At 40.0% G+C, this 18,593-nt stretch overlaps 1 protein-coding gene across 12 annotated transcripts in view; it reads left to right on the top strand.

The window, feature by feature from the left end:
* The window catches only part of NRXN3 (neurexin 3), a 1,698,447-nt gene that overhangs the window by 124,200 nt on the left and 1,555,654 nt on the right, over positions 1 to 18,593 (top strand). For 7 of the 12 annotated variants that reach the window (XR_005216274.1, XR_005216275.1, XM_037832161.1 and 4 more), the window contains 2 exons: positions 5,114 to 5,143; positions 7,378 to 7,389. The exons of 1 other annotated variant lie outside the window; for it this stretch is intronic. Coding sequence is in view for 9 of the 11 variants with exons in the window: in XM_037832161.1 (XP_037688089.1) it covers positions 5,114 to 5,143; positions 7,378 to 7,389 (42 nt within the window). In the remaining 2 variants the exon portion in view is untranslated. The remainder of the gene's footprint in view (positions 1 to 5,113; positions 5,144 to 7,377; positions 7,390 to 18,593) is intronic. 4 more of the 12 variants (XM_037832174.1, XM_037832166.1, XM_037832162.1 and 1 more) reach the window with 1 other exon arrangement.

Genomic DNA, 18,593 nt, shown 5'->3' with positions numbered 1-18,593 from the left:
CTATTCTCCCTGAGCTGCGAAAGCCGTCATCTCCATGGGGATCCTTCCAAAGGCTGTGACATAGTTTAGGGGGCCACATGTGCACTTTGCATGTGATTTGCATGTGATTTGCATTCTGTTCTAAGGCAGTTTAAACTTTGCATGTCTTATCTACTGGCAACCTTGTTCTCTTCTTGTTCCTGTATTGCCTCCAGGAACCTGTGACAGATAGGCAGCCACAAAAAAGGTGGAACATGGCACTAGAGAGAGAAGGGTCAAAAGTATCAGGCATCTTTTGGGAATCAGAAATGGTCCCTGGATTATTCTAAAGTAGCACTGTGTCAGGGTGTGACATCTCAGCAGGAGACACTTCAGATGCTTTGTTTATTTTTTTGTAATTAATTTTTTTAAGGTGTGGCAGTTCCATTAGAATTCAATGCTGGCCATTCTCAATTTCCTGCCTGTCAAAGGGTCATCAAAGCCCATTCCCTGTTCCCTAACCCGCCTTGGATGAACTTTTATAGAGCTGGTTTTGAAGTCATAATTGAGGGTCTATTCCAGTCCAGAGCCTATGGGGAGATTGTTTTGGAAAGGCATGGTCCCCTTTGCTTCCTCGAGTCTCCTGTTCTATCGTGTGCCTTGTCTTTTGGCAGCCCTAAGAGATCAAGCCCAGAATAAATGCCAACCTTCAACCCAGCTTGGGAGCTGGTCCCAGGGCTGGCAGTGTGGCCTGGGAGGCCACTGCTGACATGCATTTTGACCCCATGTTTCTGAGGTTGACAAGAAGGCAATTCCTGTATATCCAGCACAGAGGTTTTCATGGCCCATCTTCATTATTTTTCTCTCATCAACTGCACACAACACATACCCAGCATAGATTCCTTTTCCTTCCTTACCAATTATATCCTTCTCAGTTAAATCTTTTTGAACATAATTTCTGTAATTGACAATGGAAAAACCAGATAGTTCCTTTTCCTTTTTGAATGAAAATTTTTATTTTAACGTTGAATATGCTTTAAGAAAATGAATCTCCAGCATATCTCAATATCCCCCAACCCTCCGAAGTTAAGACCTTTCTCCTTCCAGGTTTCATTCACTTCTTACACTTGACCTCTCTTCCATGAAGGAGATGTGACATACTCTTATGTTTGGCCTTTCTTTCTCAGACCTTAGTTCTGCATTTCTGAATGCACACTGGACATTTTTGCTCAGGTGATTCCTCTGCCTCTTCATCTCATCAGGTCTAAAACAGAACTCGTTACCCCCTCACCCCAAATCCATCTCCCCAACTCATTACACTTTTCTGTTTCTGACAATGCTTCCCCCAGTTTCCCATTCACCTTTCCCCTGAAGCATTGTGTCCATCACCAAACTTGTTGAGGCCTCTTTTTCCCTTTTTCTTCTTGCTGCCACGGTACTAATTTAGGCTCTTGCCTGTGACTGATCTTTCCGCCTCTGTCTCTCTTTGCCTCAAATCCATCCTGTCCACACCATTGCAAAAGCAAACTTCCTCAACGTCGTTTTCCTTGGATCATTCTGCCCATGACCCCTTAATGTCTCCCATCAGCTGCCAGATGAAGACTATTTTCCTTAGCCTTGAATCTCAAGACTCCCGTTCTCTGATCCTGAGAATCATCTTTCACTTCTTCCTGAAATGAACCATTTATATTTATTCACTCATTTAATCACAGAGTATGTGTTACATACCGACCATGTGCCTGGCAATGTCTTAGGTGTTTTTGGAAAGTCAAAAAGGAAAGTTCTTACAAATGTGCTTTGTAGTCTTGGGAAATGTTGGTGCTTCCTGAATGTTCTCATCCATTTATCTAAATCTTAAGCCATCTTCCAAGACCTAGGACCCTCCTCACCGTTCCTACTGTCCTACTGTCTGAATTCATCATTTGACACTTAGCAATTTCCCATTCATTCATTCCTCATTTACTCATCAAACCCTTTCTGATCACTTACTATATACCATGTACTCTGTTAGGTGTCATCTCACACATTAGTAGATTTTTATAGCATAATAAAAATAACAACCACCACGTCCTCACTGTGTGCTGGCATGGTGTTAAGCACTTTACATATGTTAATTCATTTAATCCCCCAAACAAAATATGAATTAGGCATTATTATTATACAGATTTTACAGATGGGAAACTGAGGCACAAAATTGTTTAGCAACTTCCCTAGGTTTACAGATAGAAGTAGCATATACCCTGGCAATCTAGTTCTGAAGTCCTTGCTCTTCATGCCACATATATATCAAGTATATTGTGCGTGTGTGTAAATGTAAACACACAGTTTCCCAGCTAGACTAACTTCCTGGAGCTCCGGAACCACATACCATACTTAACTTGTATTGCCCACTTCCTTATCCAGGCTTTGCACATAACAGGTACTTGAGTTGTTTGATTGGGTTTTTTTTTTGTTTCTTTCATTCACTGCTGGGGACCCTGAGGCTTTCAGCAGCAACTTAGAGTGTTTTAGCATAGGGAGGAGAAATAGAATTTCAGAATAGGACTGGGAACTCTGGGATTCTTAGTTTCTAGTTTTTAGCTTTGCAGGCTATGAGAATAGGATTATATAAGGAAAAAAAAATACTTGTGTAAAAGCTCCAGGAAGTGAAATAAAATTCCCTTCTTCAAAAGCAAAAGAAAACTAAAACCATATTATGATTATACAGTTTTGCTCCCTCCGTCCTGTTTCTGTTGCACTTATTCATGTCCTTTTTGCTTCATTGCCTGCAAAACCAATGTTTTGACTTCAGGATCTCAGAACCTCATTCCTGACCTAATATACCTATTTAAAGTTTTTATAAGTTGAAGAATATGACCATTTTTTTCTAGTGGCAATATAATATGGTAACGACATATGTAACTTAATAAAACTTGATAAGTACATATTTGAATTTTATAAACACAGGTGGTGGGTTATTTGCATTTAAAAAGGATTCTTCCTTTTACAAAAGGATTCACTGCAGGGTTCCATTAAATATCCAATTGCTCTTAGCACATTTATCTTACAATTTAATTTACCAAAATTTGATTTATATTCCACTCTAAAGGGGTAGCTCTCAACTTCTAGTGAGCACACGAATCACTTGGGCAACTTGTTTAAAATGCAGATCTTGCCCAGACTCCTTCCCAAGATTCTAATTCATTAGGTTTGGAGTGGGATTCAGGAACTCATTTTTAATATGCTTCCCCAGGTGATTGATGTAAGTGGTCAATGAAATACCCTTTGGGAAACAGTGCTTTAAAGAAACACACATAACACATAAGGTGAGGCCCTATGTACCACCTGCAGTGGCTTCTCCAGGACTTGGGATACTCTCTTACTATCAAATTTCCTGCTTACTGTTGATTTCATAAATTTTTGAAATATCTATTTGGGTCAAATAAAGATTCCCTGATCTCTTTCCTACTTACCCCTTCCTCCAGCTGCCAAACATCTTTCATCTTAGGTGTAAAATGTTTATCCTTTCATTTTTAACTGTATTTCACCTCTTAGCTCTGTCCTTGGATCTTCCTTATGCCATTTTTTTAAAGCTGTCAACACTGCTGTGAAGAGTTGCTTACTGAATTCAAAAACCTGTTCTGTTCCGGTTTCCCATTCCACATAACTCCACTTGCCTGCCCCTGAATCCTTCCCCCTAATGTTCTAGATGGGAAGCTGTAGACTATGACTTGGTTCAGAAATCTTGGCATTTTAGGAATAGTTATTTCTGTGGAGGTTTCTCTTGCTCAAGTCTAGGGCCCTATGTCCATAGTTATCATAGACCAAAAATTATTCTATTTTTGAATGACATAAATCATACGAATGCCTTTCTTTGGCCTAATTCCATTTCTCTATGAGTATTAATCTTAGTCCTAGAGAAATGAATGCTAAAAATGTGCATTTAAAGTATGATTACAGTTTAATTAAATTTGTTTTAAAAAAACAGATTCTGTGACATTTATGGCACATGTATCTATATATTTAATGTATCATTGCTCTTTTAAAAGTCAGTTGCTTGACCCATATTTTGTCTTTGATTACTTTCCTAAATCTCTAGTAATCTCCAAAAACATTTAGAGATTTCCATTCTTTAGAGATTTTTCTCCTTTATTAATCCCCTACATACCTGAATTTCACTCGGGGTAAAGGTTCTCTGGAATAATATGGATTTCATAAAATATCTCCAGTAATAATAAAAGCAACACAAGAGCAAAAAACTGTTGCAGTTGGTTACTGGTTAGAAATATTTCCTTTTAATAGATTTGTCAGGACTTCTGCTACTCTTGAACTAATGAACTCTTAATAGCCTTGTTTGACTTCCATAAGAACATAGCCAGAGGTTGTGTTATTCATTTATTGGGACTCAAGGTATACCTTCTTCCAACTCAACCTGTTTAACCCATTTAGTGCTTGGCTAGACTTTCCTGATCAAACATAAGGGACTTTCTGGGGGAAGATGGTGGTAGAGAAGCAACAGAGAGAAAGGCTGTGGTTCTCACTGGGCCAAGACAGGATGAGAGAGGAAACAGTTTGAGGTTGTCTGAGCGACTCTTATAAGCAGGAACTTATTTGCCATGTTCAATATGATTCAATTTTTGTATAAAAGAATATTATGTCTAGAAAAAAAGTCTAATGGTAATCTCTGGTGGGTGGGATTACAATTGATTTTGAGTTTTCTTCTTTTTTTTTTTTCCTGTCTTTTAAATTTTCCGAAGTTTCTACAGTGACCATGTATTATTATTAAAAGCAATTTAAAAGAAAGAAACCCACTTTGCCTGGCATGATGAGTCTCCCTCCCGATGGATGGACCTAATCTTTAACAGAGCTCTCACAAACCCTTCCTATTGCAGAGAACAATGGTGAAAGGAGAGTTTTCATTATTACCCAGAGGAGTTCAGCAAACACAAGACTGGTTTAACCTGGAGAGCTGGCTTTCTGCTCTGTAGCAGGAGGGCTGGCATCTCGGTGAATGTGATATGTGTGTGTGCTGTCCCACTCCACCATGTTGCTCGACTGTCCACTCAAATCTGGGATCCAAGAACTAAAAGAAGACAGCATTGCATTTGGGATTTTAACTTTGTCTTCTTTCTTTTTTTCTGACCCTTCCCCTCCTCCCCTCTTTTCCTTCCTCAAGGCCTCTCCCACCTCATGATGAGTGAACAAGGTAGGTGCTTTGTGCTTGTGGTCCTGCCGCTGCCCAAATTGCTTGCCTCCGTGCCTCTGGCTGGCCACTCAGAGCCTCATCGTCGCCACTGGCTGCTCGCTGCCTGCCCCCTGCCCCCCCCACCGTAGGCCAGGCTGGCAGCAGGGTTGCCCTGCTATGGGGGCACTTTCCTGATGCCTCGTGGTTCCCCACCCCCATGGTTTTCTTGGCTTCTCCATTTTCCACCACCATTTGTCACCTGGGCGCTGGCCCTGCTGGGCTGCCTCTAAGAGGGAAGCATGAAACAGGGCATGATGGCGTTGATAATGGGGGTGAATGAAGCTAATTTCAGAGCAACCAAGCGGTTAACTTCCTCCTGCTCCTCTCCAGACCCCATCCCTGGGCTCCGGGTTGGGGAAGTGGAGCCGGGCTTCTCCCTGAATTTCACTCTGAGTAAAGGTTTGCTTTTTGTCTTCCCTTCCATCCCAGTGCCCATTGTAATGACTTTCTGCCCTGCATGGTCAAAGGAAGCCCTTGGGGTTTGATGTTTTCGGTTTTATATAAAAGCAAAAACCATTGAAAGAACATGCTAATGTCCTCATGGTGGGATTCTAACTCATTATACACCCTGAAGAAAACTGCATATAAAGATCTGTAAATTCAGCATCTGCAGCCTAAAATATTCAAATATGCAGGGAATGAACTGTGCAGGAAATTCAGCTCAGCTAAGCACAGGGTGGGCTGTGAATGAAGCCTTTTTTTCCTAAATAAAAATTTTCTACATTATCAGCCTAAATCAGGATTTGAGAACTGAGCCTACTTAAAATTGCCTTTTCCTTCACTGTTCAATTGCTACTATTGTTTCCTCTGAGGCTTGGGATGATTGCAAGATTTGTCTACCTGCCCTGCCCTGGCACCAAAAGACTATGCTTAAATTTTCTTATCTGTTTCTTTGCAAAATATACATGGGACTCAGTACCTCCTTTGGAGGGCCGAAGAAAAGTGCAAGGATGAGAACTTCCATGTATTCCTGTTTTTCTTGAGGTACATTTTCCCTGTGGATCCCAGCAGTCCTGATCTAAGGAGGGTGGGGCCAGCACTGAAGGTCCTCTCCTCTCCTACTCCTTTCCGTTGGATCCACCAGACAGTCTTGCCATAAAGAGTAGTATGATCAGATCGAGAAACTGCCCAGGGCTGAGAGAAGTTTGTTTATGCTGACCCACTAAAAGCAACACAAGTATTTTGGAAAGCAAAATTCCAACTTTGGTATGAAAAGCATTTGGAGAACCTGTGTTGTGTACCTCATTCACTTTTTCACCCACTGTGGGTTTCTCTGAGGCATCCAGCAGAGCACTCAGACATACTCATAAACACATGTGCTGGTATCTTCTATTAAAAGGGGATTTTATGCAATGAAATATGAAAAACACAGATGTCCTCTTTAGAGAGGTTTTCAGGAAAGGATGCAGCGTTCTTCGGGGTGATCATCAAGTACCACTAGGATTGCAGTAGCAATCTGCAGTTTTCGTCTGTTTTTAAGATGGTCCTTTGACCACATTCCTTTTCCTTTCTGTCTTTTCCATTTCCCACCCCCTTGTCCAATTATCTAAAGAGAACCACAGTGCACTTCTTGCTACTCTTTTCCCTCTCCTTATTCCTGTTCCTTCAAAGTGAAAGAAAGTGGTTTCTTTCTGGTTCCCACTGAATCTCCAGAATTTGTTTTTGTTGCTCATAAATGCATGTGAAAATATTTATGTATGTTATGTATGTACCACCTATAGTATATGTTCCATGCATGGTCCTCTTGATTCATATTGGTGTTGGGAAAATACAGGCGAACTTAACTTTTCTGAGACATTCCCGTACTTCCCCAAGCGTTTTTACATTGGTTAAGTTTGTGCAATTTCACATACACGTGGCTGTGCAGTGCTGTGCATGCGGTGTTTGTTATGTCTGTAAGGATGGGACTGAGAAGAAACTCATGAGAAAAGCTTAAACATGAAGCTGATGTCAGCAGCCTCGCGGGTCACACTGTTTACTGTGTGTTGTTTAAGCTTCCCATTGCGCGTTGGTTTTGTGCTGCCTTCTCAGGATGCTGCCGTGCTACTGTGGGTTTTTCTATGTGTGTTACATTTCTTTGTGTGTCTGCAGTGTGCTGATGTTTTACTCTCCCTGCTCTCTCTCTCTTTCTGCCGCCTCCATGGTGGACACCATGCTCCCTCTACTTAATTGGATCTTCCACTTCATTTCTGTAGGTAGAAGTAAAGGTAGAGACCACTTTATTTTTATTGTTATAACTATCAATCTGCCTTCTGAAATATTCATAGATCCAGGGGGAATTGTCAATTCTGATGAATACAGTCCAGATTATAATTTAATGCTTTTAACAACTAAAAAAATAGTCGATACTGTCATTTCCCTTCAAAGCACTTCATGCTTGCTGGTTGGGTGTGGTTCTGAGTCGGCCTGCCTCCCTCTAAATCTAGAATGAGCCTTATCCATTATGCTGAACAGTTTCTAACAGGAATGGGGTACTCAAAGTGGCCATGCAGTGTGCGGGATATATGTCTTACCAAAATGCAGGGTATTCTAAGATTCCCTTCCAGTAAATGTATTGAGGGAACAGGGGAGATGTGAAATGATGTACCATTGTTTTTATTACTTGGGAATACCTGAATTTGGGGTTAAATCAGTGGGTGAAGGATAACAGATGAGAATGGGGAGAAGGTTGGGGAATTGCCTGAAATTTTAATTAAAGTGGAATTTGGGAGATATTTATTTATTGTTCTTTCTTCCTTTGTATTGTGTTTTACTGTATTTGTGGGAGTGGGGATTTTCTGATTGGGGGTGATGGGCTGAGAAAGGTGGGATTGGGGGTGTGTATGAACACAGGAATGAAAAGCTATTACACTGGAAGGAGAAAGAGGGCAAAGAGTTAACACAGGATTTTAACTTATAAAGACAGCCTTTGCCAGGTAGGCAGGGAAAGATGTGCTGAGCGAGGGTGAGGGCTTGCTCTGATGCTCTGACATGTCTTTCAGCACTTCACACCTTGGGGAAGCACAGCCCACTCATCCATTCCTAATCAAAGCTGTCAGAGACCCCAGCCCAGAGAACCTGGCTCCCCAGCTCCAACTGGATTAGCTCCTCAGGAGTGAAGGGAGAAGGAGGTTAATTGATAAATTATAACTCTATATCCGCATCCAGTTTTCCCTCCTTCCTCCCTGACTACCTCGGTGAAGATGTGTGCTGCTTCCTTCCAAGATTGGCAAATAACAGAACTAGGAAATGTGATTTCTGATGTGAGGATGTGGAAGAGAGAAGGGGCTGACAAGGTGTTGAAAATGCTGATTTGATGGCTAGTCAGTGAGCTGGCCATCTCTTCTTTGAGTTTTATGCCTTTCTGGATTTTTAAAAAGTTGTGTTATGGATGCCTTGGAAGTAGCTAAGCCCCTTCCACGTTGGGGTTTAGTTGATTGCCTGGCCATTTTATGCTAATCACAGGTGGTTTCATTTTCAGAAAGCTGTCAAGTGTAACCCTTACCCCCATTGCTAGCTTGGTATGTTTTGAATGGAGGTGGGAAAGGGGGAAGGAGAAGAGGAATAATGATTAAAAAGGTGTATCTGGCTGCCACCTCCCTACTGACACTACTCAACCAAAGGCTGCCAGCCTTGTCCTGATAGGCAAGGACACCAATATTTGCTTAGGGCTCAACCTTTCTGAAGCATGTGGCAATGTTGCCCGTCCTTCCTCCCACTGGCTTCTGTGAAAATGCATTAGGGCTCTCTCTCTCTTTCTATCTCCCTTTCTTTCTCTAATCCCATGAAACATCCCACAAGATAGATGTTTTTAGGTTTTGCCCATAGGTATCTCATTTTTTTCTGGCAACTGCTGCTTCCACTACTAGCAGAACATATTGAATGCTTCCTGTGTGCCAGCTGTTGTGAGTGTGTGTGCTTTATATGCCTTATCACATTTCATCTTCACAACTGTTCTATGAGGTAGGGTGTGGTGTTATCCTTGTTTTATGTATAAGGGTAATAAGACAGAGAGTTAAATAACTTAAATCAAGTGGCTACTAAATGCGAGTCAGACCCAGAATCTAAACCCTTAACCACTACCCTACACTGCCTCTCTGGGACCCAAGGATCACCTGCATGTGAATGTTTCCCAGCGATTTCCCTGGCACTGAGCTGTCGCAAGTTCCAGCCTACCACTGCACAATATCTGCAGCACGTGTCCATATGATGTCCCCCTTGTACTGTCATCTCAGTATGTCCAAAGTCAGCCTTTGTCTCATTCTTCCACAAACTAGCTGCCCTTTATGATTTCCTTATTTTTGTTAATGGCACCTCCCCCCCATCCTCCTATTCACCTGGGTTTGAAACTCAGGAATTACTTTCTATCCTTCTCCCACACCAGGTGCTAAGGAGAGGTCTTGCTGAGATTCTCCTCCAGAACGTCTCTTGCATTTGTCTCCACCATCAACACCCTAGTTCAGTTCCTGATTAGCCCTTATTAGATGATTGTACTAGTCTAATTAGTCTCCCTGCTTTTATTCTCCTCCAGTCTGTCCAGTAACCTAGAACTGTTTAAACTCTGCTGTCCTCCAAATGGAGTGCAAAATAAGCTATCTACTTTCAAAGCCCTCTTCAGTATGGCCCTGTTTGTCTTCTCCCCGGTTAATCTTAGATGCAAACTTGATGGTCCAGCCAAATGGGATACCAAGTAGCCAGACTAGACCTTTTCCTTTTCTCCTGACTGCTTATTCTGTTTCTCTACCCTATAACAGACCCTCCTTCCTTTAATTCTGCCCACTGAAATCATATATAGATTTCACAATGCATTTTCACTAACTTTTTGATGCCATCCTTGAAGTCTTTAATCAGACCTGCCCTCTCTCTCCATGAATCTCCCTAATATTTTGTATTAACATTATCTGAAGATTGGGTCAGTCCCCTCTACTAGGTTGAAGTATGTTGAAGGCAAGCATATTCATTTGTAATGTTTAAATGTGCCTAGCATGGTATGTTGTGTGTGATAGGGACTCGAAATCTCTAATCCTTCTTATTGTGCTGTCAGTCATCTTCCTAAAAGTGAAAACAAGGAAAAAATTGAAATTAGATATAATTGTGTAGCTCATCTGCTCAAAAGCTTTTGATAGAATCATGTTGTAAAATTTTCTCTGTGCCTTCCCAGGTATATTTTCCACTATACAATAACCTGCCCCATCACCCCGGCCAGCCCCCCTGTCTCCTAAAATCGACAACTCACTTTGCCTGAACCCATATTGCACTTTCCTGCTCCAGGCTTTGCTCAAGCCCTGCCCTCTCCTGAATGTCCTTAAACTCCGTTCTCCCTCCTGTCAGCCTCTAAGGTCCAACACCCCTTGGGACCCCCCAGACCTGTGCTTCTGTTATAAAGTACTAATGCCAGACTGTTTCAAAGCAGATTTACTTGTTTCAGTCACTTCCCACCCCTAAAGGGCAGAGGTGGGTCTCTGCCACCCCATTAAATTTAGTTTAGTGCTTTTTCCAGAGATGTAGTAAGTGAATGCTCACAGAATTAAGTAATTGGATTTTTTAACAGAACTAAATTGGTTTTAGATATAGGGAGGGAGGAGGGGTTAGGGTGGGCAGGATAAGGTTTTTCGGCAATGATTGAGTTAATGGAGTCACTTACCAACCTGTGCCCCTTATCTCTACCTTCATAAACCCCAACCAAGTGGGCAAAGGAGCCCATAGAGCTGTGGAGTGAGACCAGATGTTCTAGCTCCACTTCCCTCCTTACCCAGGCCTTCTCTTGGCCCCGTGTGTACAAGTGACAGAGGGGAATGGTTACAGATTACATCAGAATAAAAGCAGCAAAATGCCTTTGGATTTATTCTTAGGACCTTATCAAAGAAAATAATGAATATGCCTCAGATTTTGTAATACTTTTAAAGCTGAGTGATGGAGCAATAAATAGTGGAAAGTAGTGTGACGCTGAACCTACAAAAGTGAGCAGGATGTTTAAACTAGAACTATAACAACTCTATTCAGGGGGCCATTGTGCCCTGGGCCAAAAGACTTTACCTGGAAGTGGTTGGCTGACCAGAGTTCTTCAGCAACCGGACCTGGCCAGCTTTTTCGACTTAATTTTGGCAGTCTTTAAGTATTTAGAGTGTGTTTTGGTCCCCTTCTTGGTTTTCTTTTCCTTTATTTCATTAGCATTTGGGGACAGCCCATTCTGCGTTTAGGTTATGAATACTTTTCCTTGAAACCAAACTTGGAGCAGCAGTTGCACACTCAAATGTCTACAGGGGCCCAATAGGTGTCATGAAGGATTAGATCCAGGGGTAAGAAAAACCCTACTCTAAGAGAAGCAATAGGGAGTGGTGGGGAGCATGGCAAACTGGGGAGCACAAATCCTGTCAGAGGCAGCAGCCTCTACTGTGATCCAGCTGATTGCTGCCATGCCAGAATGCAGGTCTAGTGCCACCGAGCCTCAAGAGGAGCCAGAAGTGGATCTTATAATAATGTCAGCTTGTGGCATCCCTCTCTCTCCTTCTCTGTATGCATGTATGAATACATAGACACATATGCATACCAAATGAGTTGGGTGTGAGTCACATGCGTTTGACCTTTGGTTGGAGAATATGGAACAGTAAATTATTCCTCCAAGATTTCCTGCTGGATGCCACTAGTGGGAAGTAGTCACAGACCACATGCTTGGTGAATTTTCTCTTTGCCATTAGCAGCCATCAGGGCAGTAGGAATCCTTCCTACACTTGCCACGACTGCCGGGAGCCTGGTTACGTAGGGTGGGGTGGGCATGTGTGGGAAGGGGATGGAGAATTCCAAGAAAGGCCTGGAAGAGAGGTAATTGATACCCTCAAAAATTGCCTAGAACGGGTACATTTCTAGATAGTAGGGGTGGCTGGGGGGCACTTAGTTCTTTGTCCATTTTGCTCTACAGAAGTCCTTATTTACTGGACTAGATAGTCCTGACCCTAAGATCTACTTCAATCCTTCAGAATTAGAGGCCCCTCTGATTTATATATATATATATATATATATATATATATATATATATATAATTTTTTTCCATGTAGATTTGATCATTGGCTTTCTAATGCTGAACTAATCAGCATTGGCCAAACTAAAAAGAGATAATCAAGCTACATGAATGTGAACATGATTTCATGTAGATTGTATTTTGCTGGTAATAATATTAAGAAAGCTTGATTTAAGGAGTTGAGCCCCCTCTTGTTCCTGCTAGACTCGAGAGCCCTGCAAATAAGTTACTGACTTGATAGCCAACTGTTTATGCAAATTAGTAAATGCAATGCCAGCTACTAATTATGAAAATAAACTCATCTGTGCTCTATAAATATCTAATTATAATAAAATAGGAGCAATATTACATTTCCATCTCCTGCTTCATCTGTTTCTCATCCACCACTGATTGGTCCTCCTGACATTTGAAATTACTTTGTTTTTTAAAGAATCCTGTTTTCCATGTTTTTTTTTTTTTTTTTTTTTTTTTGTCTTCTAATGTTTTGAAAGTCTGTGGGGGGAAATAGATTTGTTTTAAACATAAAAATAAATTGCTTGATTTTAGCAGCTCTGTGTTTTTGGCAGCAATTTCTTTAAAATGGTATTTTAAAAATATGAACAATATATATTTTTTCTTTTCTTTAGAAATTTTCATTGGACACAAGATATTTTTTGGTAAATTTGTTTCTTGGAGCAATTTTTAAAATGTGTAAATGTACACACTGGATTTATTAGTGAAATGTGTAATGTATAATGGGATGTTTTAATTAAATTCCAATGGAGAATACATAAAAGAAAATATTTATCAAATTTCTAAGCAGTGTGTTTTTTTCCTCTTCCTCAGTTATCAATTGGATTTATTGATTATTCACAGATTTTATGTCTGTGTGTACACATTCCTTAAAACACTTTCTCCTCTATGGTGAACAGTGATCTACTTGTATAGACTTTGCTGATCAAGATGAGTGGGTTCATCTTAGATGAGATTTAATTTCCAGTCATAAGTCTATGTGATAGTACTTACAAGTAAAGAATGGCTTGAATTAGTTAAATTCTAGTATCTTTATGACACATCTCATTTATAAAGAACCCAAAAGAGTAGCCTGATGGAAAAATATTTCATAAGGGAATAAGCAAACTGCATTTCCTTGTGTGCATTGGCTTGTATACCTGGGCTGTTTCTCAGGTGGGCAGGACAGTGTATATGTATCTGGTATAGGTCTGATTTGTCCAAATACATGTTAATAGATTTAGACTGGTTTAGTATGTTCTCACACGTAGCTTCTGTTTTCAGGTGTACTGAAAATAACAATTTCCACAGTGATGTGTCTGTTTCTGAATTTATCAGATTTTCTAATTCAAAATTCTAGAAATAATGTTTATTTGACATTCAACAAATGTTGATGGAGTGCCTACGATGTCCCAGGCCGTGGGCTAGGGGCTGGCTCAACAGAACCCTGCCTTCTGAGATCTTGCCAACAGACAATGGGAGCTCCAAGATGGCTTTCAAATGCAACAGTTACTTTCCTCTTACAGTAAAAGAACAAAAACAAAAAATAAAAAAAAAAAAAACAAATTCTGTTTTTAACATATTGATATATGCTGGTGTTAAAGGCAGTATTTTTATTAATTTTATTTATTCTTTTATCTTAAGGGAAAACTATTAGGTAATAATTCAATTAGACAAATCACCCACCCTTTAAATTCTCTGAATCAGATAAGGAATATGCTTTATGTGTGAACACATAAGGAATTTTTCATTTGTGTTTTTGTTTATTAGTTTATTTTTATAGGGGGATGGCATGCACAGTGCAGAGTACATTAAATGCATGCTCTTAAGCTCAAAGATTTTTTGAAACCTGTATACACCCATGCTTACACCATCTGGGCCAAGATATAGAACGCTTTCATCACCCCATAAGATTCTGTCATTCCATTTTCTGCCACTTATTTTTAATAAATAAATTTATTTTCCCTACTCACTCCAAAGCAGCGTATATCCATATGATAATCAACAGGCAGGCTCTAGATAGCTTTAATGTTCATTAAGAAGGATTAACCTTGCAAAAGGCTGAGCATTATGGTTTTCACTGTGTGTAAATAGAGGCAGAAATGTCCTCTGGTGAGGTATAGCTCAGGTTTCCCTCTACACAAAGAGAATATCTAATTACTATCATTGGGTGTTTTTCTTTCTTTTTTTCCTAAGGCATTTAGTGGCGAGTAGAACAGCAGAGGTAGGAAAGACCATATGCTTTGTAAAAAGCCAGACTAATAACAGTTTTTGATGGACGTCTGATTTTTAAAAGTGCCGCATCTTTCATTAAAATTTACATGTAAAGTAAGGGCAGGCGCAGTGACATGAAAGATAATGCAACTTGCTCATCTTGACATAATAACAATCACAAGAAACTGGAGATCCCAGATGGCAGCTTGGCCTTTGCCATCCTTTTAATAAGCTACTAACAGCTAATTATTTCACTCTTTGGGGCAAGTTAATTTACTGTTGACTCTTAAAGAGACGCTGCTCTTTTTTTCCCCCACCCCACACAAAACAGAGTCCTTTCAGTGAAAGCTTTGGAAAGTGCTTCCGTGCAGATTAGAAGCTTTCCAACTGATTGTAACAATAATGGCGAGTACTGGGGTGGAAAATATTGCTTAACAAACAATATTTTCTTGGGTTTTCTAAAAATAGAGTTTTAAAAAAAATTATTTGGCTAAGGATCTATTGTGTGTGTGTATAAGATCAAGCAGCCAGTACAGGGAGAAAATCTGAAAATTGAGGCTTCTTTAAGAGTGAAAGAACAGCTGCCTTTTAAATGGTTGCTAATTCTGACAATTAATGCTGTTTTGTGAGTGTGTGATTTTCTGTGAAAGCAGTTAGGAGGGATGATGGTGTGTAATAGCTAATTTCATAAGCTTTATGGTAATGCAGCAGGTGAAGACCCCATAGAACTAAAAGAGAGCCAGGTCTGCGTGCCAGGAAGCCCATCTGAACAAAAAGCCTACAAAACATGCTTTTTGCCTATATTTCAACTTCCTTAGAATGATTTTTTATTTTAACACAGACACGGACTTTTAAATGAGTTATGTGCAAGTGGGCTTGGATACATCAGGAGTGAATGTTTGGAAAAGAACCTTGTTTGCAATGAGCTGTCTGACAATCAAAATATTTACTTAAAGATAAGCTAATGAGTGTGTCATGCAAATGCCTGCAGATCCATTATTGAAAAGAGAATCACTACTTTGGCTTTGATAATATTCAAAAATAAATCTCAAAACTCAAATACTTGTGTGTGTGCGTGTGCACGTGTGTGTGTGTGTGTGTGTGTGCATTACACATCTCCCCCCCCTCCCAAAAAAAAAAATAGAAGGTTTATCTAGCAACAAACAAACCTGGGAAAATCTCTCAACCCATTTTCTTGAAACCTTGAAACTGAACTTAATATGTTACTGGGATAGTTTTTCCTTCTTATTGTTGAGAGTTGCTAAATCGTTTAAGATATGTATTGAAAATCACATTCTCCTATTATTAGTGATGCCTCTGATCATGAACTTGAGATTGTGAGTTCTGTGGCCCAATATCATATCTATGTTGTCTTGTATTTTATATAGTTGATGAGAAGACTATGGAATTCAACCAAATACTAATTATTTGCTTTTTGTTAAGGCTCGAGGAATTGGAGAAGTTTTAAACATTTCATTTGTTTAAAACTAATGCATCATCTGGTTTCAAAACAGCCCCAAGGAAAAAAATAAGTGTGTATGAATTTGGGGAAATCATCTGTCAGAACCTGATATGAGATACTGGGGAAAATTCGTTCTGAAAATAAAGGCTTAAACAAAATTAAATAGGTATCTTGACTGCAGGACATCTCAGAACTTTTGTTAAGACAGTGCAAACTATGCATCTCCAAGAAAGGAAATGTGGTTTCCAGTGTTACCCGAACTGATTTGATGTGAAACACATTTTTGTAATTTACATTTTTGATGAGAATAGCTAGAATTAAAAACTGGTGTTCAGTTGAAAAATTTTGGAAAAGCTAATTGTAAAGTCCCTTCCAAGTCTAAATATTATAAGCCTTCATGTCTCTAGAATTTGAAGGAGGCTTTTTAATTGACTTCACTCAAGAATCGTTTAACTACATTTTCCATTTTGATTGGGAATAGTTTTTTGGATGGGTTAGTTTCAATAGGGAAATTATGGCTTCCTGGTAAAATGCATAACACAGATGTTAAAACAACTGCAGCTTTAAAGACACTAGTCTTGTTAAAACACTTCCAGTTTGTATTACCCAAGTACTTAAATGGATATCCATAGAGTGTGTGTAAACAATTCTGCTGATAATGGCCTGCTTAACTCAAGGAAGAGCTGATCTGAGCATAAGATGGGAAAATTACTAAGGACTTTCTTTAGTATTATTTGCTCTGAAATTTGGACCAGGTGAATAGTCAACTTGGTTGTTTCTCCACTACATATCTAAGGTCATTCAGACGATATCTCTGAGAGTTTGGCTATGAATGGCATTTTTTTCTGGATGGTGAAAATGTAGGTGAAAGAATCGTTTCCTGGTGAGGAGAATTATTTGTACTCTGTTTAGAAATTGTCGGCTCAGCTAAGGATTTTGTGGGCTCTCTCGTTGCAAGGCTGAGGTCTATGCCTTATCTATGTGCAGCCTGTTCGGCTTAAAGTGGCCGCCATTGATCCATCTGTAGTGGGCCATTTGCCTGGTTGTGTTGATGTAGCTTGCTGAACCATGCATATTCTTCCTTGTTTCCCCAAGTGACCAGTAATGGGCGTATACAAATGCCTTGGCCAAAATTGTTATCAGTGAGGTTCCTAGTTCTACACTAATTGATCTGTGTGGCAGTTGAGCCTGAAACACCAGATATCCAGATATGAATAATTGTAATCCAGGCTCAGCACTGTGGAGAACAAAGAGCATGGAGATAAATGTCAGGAGACCAAAGTGCTAGTTCTGGGTCACAGGGAAGACACCTGGTGGATTAGAGCACTGTCTTTTAGTGCTTGAGACTTACAAGCTATATAACTTTGTTAAGCCTCGTTATCATATTAAGTAAAATGGGGACAATAACACTACTCGTTTCACAGGGTGGCTGTGGCATCCAATGAGGCAGGGTGTATAAAGGGCTTATTTTAGAGTTTGGCATATATTGCTCAATAAACCTTAGTTATCATCATCACAAATGCATCTTGTCCATCACTTATTAGGCCTGGGAGCTCTGAAAAAATTATTCATTCTTTCTGACCTCCCATGTCTTCACCTGTAAAATGCCTACCTTACCTGGTAGAGAAGTGCTGGGGAATAATTGAGAAAATGTGGGTGTAAGTGCTGTGCAAATTAAAATAGCACTAGACGAGGTTGAAGTTAGGTCATTCGCATCTATGAGAATGTGAGCTCCACAAAATCAAGACAATGTCTATACCGTTCACCGCAGCATCTCCAGTGTCTGCAAGAGTGCCTGCTCCTTAGTAGAAACGGTTCATAGTAGAATACTTGTTGACTGAGCCCTGGGAATCATAGAGTTAATAATGTCGCTGAGTTCAGTAACGGGCAGCCCCAAACCTCCCTGTGATCCCATTTTACTTGCAGTAGGTGGTCTCTGGGCAGCTCCATTACAAGAGGGGGCTATGGGTCTCTTTCTTTAGAGACCCCTCCCCAGGAAAAATAGTAATTCTGTTTTTCATAGATGTGTTTTGCTCTTTCTGTGTGCATAAAGAGGTATGGGGTTTCCTTACGTTACCTTATAAAACGATATGAGCCAAGAAGAAAATATATATATATATATATGGCTAAGAGCTATTTTTAAAAAAGTGCTGATAGTTAATGCTTTCCCAAATCTTGGAAGCATGTAATTTCAGAGCTCAAAGGAAACTTAGAAGTCCTTTAGTCCATCCCAGTGTAATTTTGTGGGTGACAAAGCATAGGCTGAGAGGGTATAAGGCACATGTTTGTAGCTGCACTGATAATTTGTAGCAAAGTTGGGGCTGGGACCCTGACCTCTGACTTCCATTGTCATTTTCTTTCTCTTCTACTGATTGCCTCTAAGTCTTGGTCATCTTTAGCCTGAGTGGCACTTGTTACAGATCATCCACAGGCTCCTCAGACCATTATTTATAATGCTTTGTAAGAATGATTCTGGAAATACCAGAATGTGAGTATTCTGCATAAGCTTGTCTTTTAGATTACTTGACTGCTCCAAGAACGGATCCAACCCCAGCATTTTAACTTGTCAGTAATAAGCTCTGAGATACAGGATTTTATAGTATTTTGTGCAATTCAAGGACTTGCCCTGTCAACTGCTTTGTCTTGGCTGAAGCAATATGGCAACACCAGTTGACTTTAAAAAGGCTTTTACACTTTTTTTTTCTTTTCTTTTTGCTGTCCCATGTTGACAGTTTATAACACAGTTG

This window comes from Choloepus didactylus, chromosome 4 (assembly GCF_015220235.1).
Source record: "Choloepus didactylus isolate mChoDid1 chromosome 4, mChoDid1.pri, whole genome shotgun sequence".
In the NCBI taxonomy this organism is placed as follows: domain Eukaryota; kingdom Metazoa; phylum Chordata; class Mammalia; order Pilosa; family Megalonychidae; genus Choloepus; species Choloepus didactylus.
Note: the sequence above shows the minus strand (reverse complement) of the source record. Positions and strands in the feature narration are given on the sequence as shown.